An 8,945-nucleotide genomic window follows, 5' to 3' on the forward strand; every position below is an offset into this window, starting at 1 on the left:
GCATATTCAGCCTCTTGCCAATGGCTGTAGGCCCTGCATGGGAGACCAACCTCAACCAGCAACATGCCCACCTGTTGCGTAATGGTGATTCACCTTGTCATTTCACTGTGAGTCAACAACTCATCTACCTCAGTTTTGCGAAGTAACCAGTGATACTAACAAAACCTCATAAGGGTGCTGTGAGCTCAGCCATCAGGACATAATAGACACCTCTGAGTAAACAGACAGGGCAGGGGTAGCTTCCCTGGAAAGAGTTAGCCAGTGTCCCAGGCAGGGGTTCTTTATATATTTATTTTTGGCTATGCCAGTCGGCATGCAGGATCCTAGTTTCCCGATCAGGAATCGAATCTACACCCCCATGTGGAAGCACAGTCTTAACACTGGACCACCAAGGAATTCACTAGGGCTTCTCAAAGAGAACAGAAGACTCAACAAACAGTCTTCACACAGTTTACCAGTTTATTTGTCCTAAATAAATACAGTCTGAGAATATCTATTCTCCCACAAACAATGTCTTTCCCAAAAGAGCAGCTTAAGATATAGATGCACATTTTTGCAGCGCATGTTCTCAAGTTAGGCTCAGGGTGGGGTGGGTCCTGGCTTGTGCTGGACTGGATCTGGCTATGAAGACTCCCCCCAAGTTCCTTTCTCTGCTTCGTAGCTGAGTCCCCTGCTAGGACCCCTACAGCCTGTTCCTCCTCTTGGAGCACCTGCCGCCTCTCCTCTCCGTAGCTCACAGGGAGCAGCGCCCACAACTGTGTGGCCCTGTGGCCGGCCGCTCACAGAGAGCTCTGTCTTATATCGCCAGCTACCACTGCAGGCCCCATGCCAACTCCCGACCCTGGAGGCAGCTCGCCCAGGGCAAGGGGAGAAACTGAGGCACAGCTGGCAAGTGGATGGAAAACCGGCTGGAGGCTGAGAGCCCCTGACAAAGGAGGAATGGGACACTGACCACCCTCCCCCTGGGATCCCCCAGGGCCTGGCTCCCTAGGGAGCAAGAGGAGGGGGAGACCACCCTTTGTCTTCTCTTCACAGATCAAAGGTTCGGGTCCACGTTCTCCTGGTCTGAGGTTGCCTCCTCATCATCTGGGGACTCCTATATCAGAGCAGAGAAACCCACTCGTGGGCTTGTGCCATCCCCTAGGGTCACAGCTGGAGGGCCAGCATCTCCTTCCTCCTGCCCTCGGCTCAGTGGAGCCAGAGGAGGCTCTGCCACCCCCACCCTAGTATTTTTGGCCTTCCCTTCCCCCTAGCTCCCAGGCTACCCACGGCCACATTCCACCCACCACTGGGTGACTCCCTCTTACCAGGCTGAGGGCCCTGTCCCGCCGCAGCGTAGCATAGAAGCTCAGCACGCGGGGGTCACAGCGAACCACCACGGGGTCAAAGTCCAACACGCGGAGGCCCTCTAGGCTGCGGGCCCGGGAGAGGGCCACGTAGGCCTGGCCGCTGGCAAACACACGGCCCAGAGACATCTCCACACAATCCAGGGACATGCCCTGGGGCAGGGAGAGACAGGGCTGGAGCCACCTCAGCCTGTATTCCCTTGTGCCCAAGAAGCTGACCCCACCACCACCAGGCCAGCTATGGCCCCTGATCTCCTCACCCCATTCACAGAGTCTGAGCTAGAGAGACAGGATGACTGGTGTCTGATTAAGGGGGTGTCCAGGAAATATGGATCCAAGATAAGAGCAGAGGGATAAGGGTGAAAGGAAAGAGCTCAGGTCTGGGTCAGACAGGCATGGAAACGAGTCTTGCTCTGCCTGGCACTACATGTATGACCCTGGACGAGTCACTTAACCTCTCTGATTTTGGTTTCCTCTTCTATAAAACAGAAGTGATTCTTACAACTATACCTCACAGAGTGATCATAACATGTTAAAATTAACATATCCAATAGTGGCTCAGAAAATGGCAGGAGAGGAAAGAAGGGAAATATATGTGTCCAGGAAAGAGATGAGGCAGGATGGGAAATGTGCTAAAGAAAGGTTTATTCTACAGCTGGTCTGGAACTTTCCATCACTCCCAAGGCCTTTAAGACCCCCACCCTTCAATGTGCCCAGGCCTATCCTGCCCCCTCCACCCTGCCCTGCTGGCACCCTGTCCTGAGTGCCACCCTGCACTCACCTGGCTCTTGTGAATGGAAATGGCCCAGGCCAGCTGCAGGGGCAGCTGCTGCCGGCTGAGGAGCTGGCCCCCAGTGGTCTGTACCGTCCAGCGGTCAGCACGGATGACCTCGGTGACTCCACACAGGAACCGTACCTGCGGTAGCCCTGAGGGAGGTGCGGAGAAGCCTCACCTTTCATTCCCACGTTAGGACTCCAAGGTGAGACCTATCCTCACCTTTCCACACTAGCCTTTTCCTCCATACGCTAACCCTGGGACCCTGCTGCGAACCTGTGTAGTAGGACTGCTTCCCCACCACTTACCTCTCCCCTCGGCCTCGAACCCGACTACCACCCCTCGGGCGCCATTCACCAGGCCCCGAGACACTGCCAAGTTCTTCACCAGCATCACCTGCGAGGGAAGGAAAACGGGAAGCATAGACAGCCGTGCATCCCTACGCCTGGTCTCAGCTCCAGGCCTTGCTGCGAGGCTGGGGGCTGTCATGGAGAGGCACTGAGTCCAGGGATCCCTGGAACAAGCTGCTTTATTTCCCTAGGTTTCCCCTTGTGTCAAAGGAGAATGGCATTTGCTCAGTTTGCCTTAGAAGGAGGGGATACAGAATAATAAGGTGACAGGGCTTTGACAATGACCATGTCTATTACAGGTTATGTTTATGAACCTCAGTCTTGAGTGATAGCCTTCTTCTAACCACTGTGCCTGCAATTACCCCTGGGGGGCCCTTTGAAACCTAAGGAAAGGCCCCCATTTGGCTACCCTCACTCTCATGGAGGGAAGGAGAGACTCACAATATAGGGTGCACTAGAGAAGACAATTGTGTGCGATAGGTATTTTACTCTGGATTTATTTATTAATGTTTGTGGCTGTGCTGGGTCTTTGTTGCAGTGCATGGTGTGGAGCATGAGCTCTAGAGCAGGTGGGCTCAGTAGCTGTGGCTGCGTGCTCTCTAGTTGCAGAGCTCAGGCTTAGTTGCCCCATTGCATGTGTAATCTTAGTTTCCCCAATCAGAGATTGAACCCTCATCGCCTGCATTGAAAGGCAAATTCTTAACTATTGGACCACGAGTCCCCTTCTCTGAATTTCGAGATGAGGAAACCCAGCTTCAGCAAAGGAGAGTGATCTGTCTAAAGCAGCACTGCTTGGAGCGCCAATTGGGAGAAGAGGGGAGCAGTGGAAAAGAGAAGACAGGAAGGTGGGCGGGAACAGGAGGGAAAGAGTTTATTGTGGCCAGAGGTGGGTCCTCTGGCCATGGGGCAGCCTGTACAGAAGGGCAGGGATCTGGGAGGCCCAGCCCTCAGGGTCTAGGCCCCACTTCCCACTCACCTGGGCCCCCAGCTTTAGCTGAAGGAGCTGGCTAACAGGACACTGGGCATCCAGGGTCCGGGCTTGCTCAGGGTCACTGTCCATGGCCTCAAAGCTGTGTACTTCACCTGGGGAAAGAGTCAGGCAGACAGGCTACAAGTCACTGACTTGTGACTCAATTTCCAAAAATCCGCACATTGGCCCAGGGCCTGGGAGAGGCAGTGAGGACAGCTCAGGCCTAGCTGGGGCTCTGAAGTCAGAGGCCTGTTCAAGTCTCATTCTTAGTGTTTACTGGCTGAGTGACTTTGACCCAGAAAAGGTCACACCTCTCAAAGTCACAATTACATCTGCAGACCTAGGGGACTTTATGGCCATTAAGGCTAGGGGGACCAAGATATTCATATGACACCAAGGGTCCAGGCTACCTGGAGTGGGGGTTGGAGGGGAGATGTCTGCCCAATGGCCTTTTCTAGCTGGTCTGGCCTAGCTCCAGCTCCCTGCTCACCTGGTAGCTCCTGCAGCTGCCTCTCATTGGTAAGGGCCACATCATCCTGGTGGGTGCAGAGCCTTGTGGCCACAATGCCATCTTGCCCCACCTTGTGGGCAGCTGTGGCCCGGAGCTGGCGGGTGACTTCATCTGAGCACCTATGGAGGCCAGGTTATCAGGGCAGAGCCAAGCTGAACACCAGGGAAAGTGGGGCATGTGGCCCACGTGTGGCCCACGTGTAGCCCACATGTCAGGCCATGGACCAGGGCTGGGGACTGGATAGGGTACCAGGGCAAGATTTGCTGGTTCCCAGGCTGGCCAACTTGTTTCTTCCTCACTTGGACCCCAGACATAGAGCAACGGTGCATGACTGTGATCAGGGGCAGGCACCCTTCCCTGTGTCTGTCCTCAGATTGGAACTAGCTGCCCTCTTGAGGAAGTTGGATCTGATGAGTGAGCACGGGCCAGAGATTTAGAGATGCAGACAAGGCTCTGAGGTTGAGGCGGATACCCTGTAATACTGGCACCCTATCATCAGATCACCCTCCAGGCTACAATTTTCTAGTCCCTTGCCTGCTGCCTTACAGGAAAAAAAAAAAATCTAGCCTGTGTTTCTATTTTCCCCATTTCAAGCCTTCCTCCTGGGGAAGACTGGATGCTGCAGCAACTCAAGTGGGAGGAGGGGGCAGAAGTTGGGACCATCTCTGACTGCTGTGCCACTCAGCCTTCCTCTTGTCCCCTACACTGCTGGTGTGTGCCGTGCACCTTCCTACCTGCCTCCTGGAAAGCCCCTCACCACCACCCCTCCCCAGTTTGACTTGGGTCTCAAGGCCCAGCTCTGGCTCATTCCTTCTGCCCTTTGGCCTCCTTTCCACTCCCGTTTTAGAGCAGCTGTAGCATCTCGATCTTTTGTCCTTGCTAGGGTGGGATCACGTCTGCAATCTGTCCTCCTGCACCAGCTGACCCCACAAACTCTTAAGAGTAGAAGGAACTTGGGTTTCAGCATCAGACCCGAGTGCAAATTCCAGCTCAGCCACTTATTAGCCATGACTCTGGGCAAGTCACTTTGCCTCTTTGAACCCTAGTTCCTGCATCTATAAAATGGGAGTGTCTCTATCCGCCCATAATTCCCTGAAATGTACTCTGTGCCAGGCCCTGTGCTGGCTGATGCTCACAGAGTGACAGTCTTGTATGGGGTCATGAAGCACTTCTCCCCCTTCTCTGGGTCCCTGTGCTCCTCTCCGATCCATGCTTGGATCCTCATCCAGTGGCCCGTTCTCTCTTCACTAGGCCCCACCTGCCCAGCCGCACAGCTTGCAGTAGAGAGATGAAGGTCTTGTCCGTTTGCCTCCACACCTCAGTCAGTTCCAGGGTCACTTGGACACACCTCCTCCAGCTCTTGGCCTGGTGGGGGCAAGGTGGGGGAGTTAGGGAGCAGAGCAGACCCCCATGGGGGTTAGGGCCGGAGGGCAAGCGGTACCTGGAAGCAGAACTGTGGGAGCTGGGATCTCTTGGTTACAGGTGGCAGCTGCAGGAAGTCCCCACAGATGATGAGCTGGATCCCTCCGAATGGCTTATTCTGCTGCCGGACAGCTCTGGAGAGGAGCATGGGGTGCTCTAGGGGCTGGGGTTGTTGGGTTCCACCCTGAAGACCACCAGAACCCGGTCCTCACTGCGCATACTGACCTGGCCACGGCCTCCAGCTTGTCAAACAGGTCCGCTTCCACCATGGAGATCTCATCAATGACTAGCCGCTGGCAGTTCAGCCAACCCTGCCGCACACCAGGCCGCTGGGCCAGGGCCACACACTGGGCCAGGGGAGCCTGGCCTGAGCCAATGCCTGTGAGGGACACTATTCAGCCTGGGCTGAGATCACAGCCTTGTCTCAACCCTGACCTCCCCTCCCTTCTCACCAGCCTGGCTTGCTCCCAGTTTAAACCCCAGGAGCTCTCACTTACCTGCAAAGGCATGGAGGGTAGTACCCCCGATGTGGCAGGCTGCCACCCCAGTGCTGGCAGTGGCCACAGTGCCCGTGGGAGGCAGTGAGCCCAGGATACGCTTCAGCAGGTAAGACTTCCCCGTCCCTGGGCAGAGGGCAAAGTCAGGGCCCCTTCTCCTCCATCACAGCGCACCCCTCTTCTCCCCACACCCACTCTGTCCCACCACTACCTGCACTTCCAGTGAAGAAAATGCTCTGGCCTTTCAGGACAGCCCTCAGGACAGCAGCCTGTTCCTTGGAAAGCTCTGGTTTGGTGGGGGGCAATCTCAGCCTCTTCACAGGCAGGGGCCACCTTGCGACTTCCTGGGGGGAGAGGGCTGTCTCAGGACCTCCCCACATCTCCTCGGCATCACCCCCTCCCTTCTTGGTCTGGTAGCCCTTTGTGTCTCTGCTGGCTTCTCTCCTTGGAGCCCTTGGGCAGCCTTGGCTCATCTGGAGATCTTGCCAGTAACCACAGGGGTCCAGGTCTCTCCCTGAGGAAGGAATCAAAGCTGGATCTCCACTGACTGGGTATCACCCCTAAAGTCCCCTGTCTGCAGGTCTAGCTTCTCCTCAGCATCCTCTCCTGGGTTCCCTAACTCTCTTGGTCCTCTCACCCATCCCTCCTTCTCATAACTCTTCCTGTCACAATCTGTCTCTTTGACCTAAAATCTCCCAAGCCAACCCTGCTTAGCCAGGGCCCCTTTTGGCCCCATCTCCATCTTCTCTGTGGTTTGTGATCCATCTGTTCCAGTTTGTGAACACTGTCACATCCACCAGACTTTGTCCCCCAACACCTCCCCGCATCTGATTGGACTTGTGGGCTGCCCCTAACACAGCTGATCACTTTATTCTCTCCAAAACCTCCTCTCCTCCTCCAGGAGGACCTCATTTCTACATTTCTTCTGAAGCACCTTCTCTGCTCTCTCTTTTAACATGACCTAAGCACATTTTTCCTATTCTCACTGCTCAGTCTCAAGGATTGCACTATGAGAAACACACGCACAATTCCCATATTTCCGTTAGTCTCAGAAGCCTGATGAATATTTCCTCTGAAGTAATCAGCAGCCATCTCAAATACCTCCACCATCTTCCCCCTAAACTTGGGCTTCCTCGGTCTCTTCCATCTCCCACTCCCCAGGGCTACCCCCGTTTTCCTGTCCTCACGGTGCGGGGCTTGGCTCCCGCCGGAGGTTCCGTGGGCCGCTTCACCGGCCTGGTATCCGTGACCCGGGTGGCCGCCGCGCGCCGCAACTCCTCGGGCTGCACCGGGCTGATGCTGATGAAGTCGCGGGGCCGCGGGCCAAGCAGCTGCGTGCGGGCGGAGCCCGGCCGGGGACCCGGGGCTACAGCCAGCTTGAGGCGCAGCGTATGCAGGAAGCGGCGCAGGCGGTCCGGGGGGCAATCCGAGAGCAGCAGCTGGACGGCGCTGGCCCGGGGAGTGCTGTCGGCGGGGAACCGCAGAGTGCTGCGCCCGGCTGCAGCGAAGCGGGTGAAGAGCCGCGCGGCGCGCACGGGGAAGCAGCGCGGCCGCCCAGCGGGCCCTGGCGCCTGCAACCTCAGCATCAACTCGCCGCGCTCGTTACGACCCAGGCTCAGCTCCGCCGTGCGTAGGGACTGGCGCCTTCGCGGCTGCCCACCGGGGCTCAGCTCCTCCACAGCCACACGGCACCGCAGTTCTCCGTCCTCGCATTCTGCGGCCGCTGCCTGGGTGCCCGAAAGCATCGCCGCCGCCTCTGCAGGTCTGCAAAAAGACAGGAGCACAGGCGTTACAGGGACTCAGGGGACATCATAGGTGGTACGGAAGTCTGGATAGGGAGCCCAGTCAAAGCCACAAAGGGTCCCAGGGCTGTCACTGGTAACACAAAGAGGTCACGGAGACTGTAAAAGCACCCTGGGGCAAACAGGAAATTCTCCTAGACATTTCTCTCCCACACAATAATTTCCAGAGCTGCGGATGGGCAACGTCAAGCGCACTAAGGATTGGGAACCTCTGCTGTCCGACAAGAGCCACAGAAGGGAGCCCCTGAACAGAATAGAAGCTTGCTTCTAAGAGACCCAGGGCGGGCACGGGAATCTTCTGTCCTCTCCGCAAGGAAGCAGGAGACTCACTTGTGGAGGTAAACAGGACTGACATGTTATCAGCGCCTTCCCTCTCCCAGCTACCTTCACTGGTTTATATGCAGCCAAGCTAGTGTCACTCTTTCCCATGTACAGAAGTGGAAAACAGGCTGAAAGAGACCACAACGGCTGGTAGGAGTCAGGGATCGTGTGATTCGGAAGCTCTGGTGCTTCCCATCTCTAAGGTGGGGTGGAAGTAGAAATTATCTGGCTACGGAAATAGCGGAGGGACCCTGGCTTCCGGGAACCAGTCAACGCGCCGTCTGATTCATTCGTATGCACCCTCCCGGCAGGGACCCCTTGAAGAAGAACATTCTGCCTCCCACGTCTGGGATCAGGTGGACACTCACTTGTCCCAGCACTCGGACGAACCAGTTGAGAAAAGTCGGCCTGCAGGCATAAATAGCACACTGGAAACTTTCAAATTCTGGGAAGAGAGAATCATCCTATCACCTGCAGGATCTTTAAATTTTCTAGCCAATCAGAGAAAGCGGGCGTGACAAGGGGCGTGTCTTTCTGTGCGTTCCTACCCTCAGAACTTGGGCTGTACCAATAGCACGCCAGAGGAAGGAGGCTTATTGTGGTGGCGGAGCATACCAAGTCGCGCGGACGAGTGGATGTGGTGGGAGGGGACGGAGACTGCAGCTGGGCCGCGCGTGGATTAGTGTCACCAACTTCTTCTCTAAAGATTTATTTTCAAGACCTTGCCTCCAACACAGACTTCTTCCCCTCTAGCCCTCACACAGCGGCTGAACTTGGCCCTGGGGAAGAGCTGCCTCTGATCCCTCCCATCTATGTTTACACTCACGGGACCTTTGTCCGTTTCTGGGTAGACCGCCCTCCAGCCCTCGCCCCCTGACCGAGCCTGCTGCTCCCGGTGCCCCCCACCCCCAGTTCCTTCAACGCTTATCGGTCTTTGTGTCGTTTTACTCA

General features: G+C 56.2%; 1 protein-coding gene across 1 annotated transcript; it reads right to left on the minus strand.

Annotated features, from left to right (window-relative positions):
- Window positions 1–1,036: 1,036 nt before the first annotated feature.
- PIF1 (PIF1 5'-to-3' DNA helicase) lies at window positions 1,037–7,616 on the minus strand. Its single transcript, XM_068966478.1, has 12 exons — window positions 7,059–7,616; window positions 6,083–6,215; window positions 5,872–5,997; window positions 5,600–5,753; window positions 5,394–5,508; window positions 5,211–5,317; window positions 3,932–4,071; window positions 3,448–3,554; window positions 2,430–2,517; window positions 2,128–2,273; window positions 1,308–1,499; window positions 1,037–1,096 (listed from the first exon to the last, which is right to left on the minus strand). The coding sequence occupies exons 1-12, from the start codon at window positions 7,614–7,616 to the stop codon at window positions 1,037–1,039; spliced, it is 1,926 nt and encodes a 641-aa protein (XP_068822579.1).
- Between the last annotated feature and the right edge of the window lie 1,329 nt (window positions 7,617–8,945).

The sequence above is a fragment of the Capricornis sumatraensis genome, chromosome 2 (genome assembly GCF_032405125.1).
Source record: "Capricornis sumatraensis isolate serow.1 chromosome 2, serow.2, whole genome shotgun sequence".
In the NCBI taxonomy this organism is placed as follows: Eukaryota; Metazoa; Chordata; class Mammalia; order Artiodactyla; family Bovidae; genus Capricornis; species Capricornis sumatraensis.

Coding starts and splice junctions, on each gene's coding strand:
- PIF1 (XM_068966478.1), bottom strand. CDS start 7,616: ATGCTTTCGGGCACCCAGGCAGCGGCCGCAGAATGCGAGGACGGAGAA. Junction 4,072..5,210: donor CAAGCTGTGCGGCTGGGCAG/GTGGGGCCTAGT, acceptor TGGCCTCCATAG/GTGCTCAGATGAAGTCACCC. Junction 2,274..2,429: donor GTTCGAGGCCGAGGGGAGAG/GTAAGTGGTGGG, acceptor CACCTCCCTCAG/GGCTACCGCAGGTACGGTTC.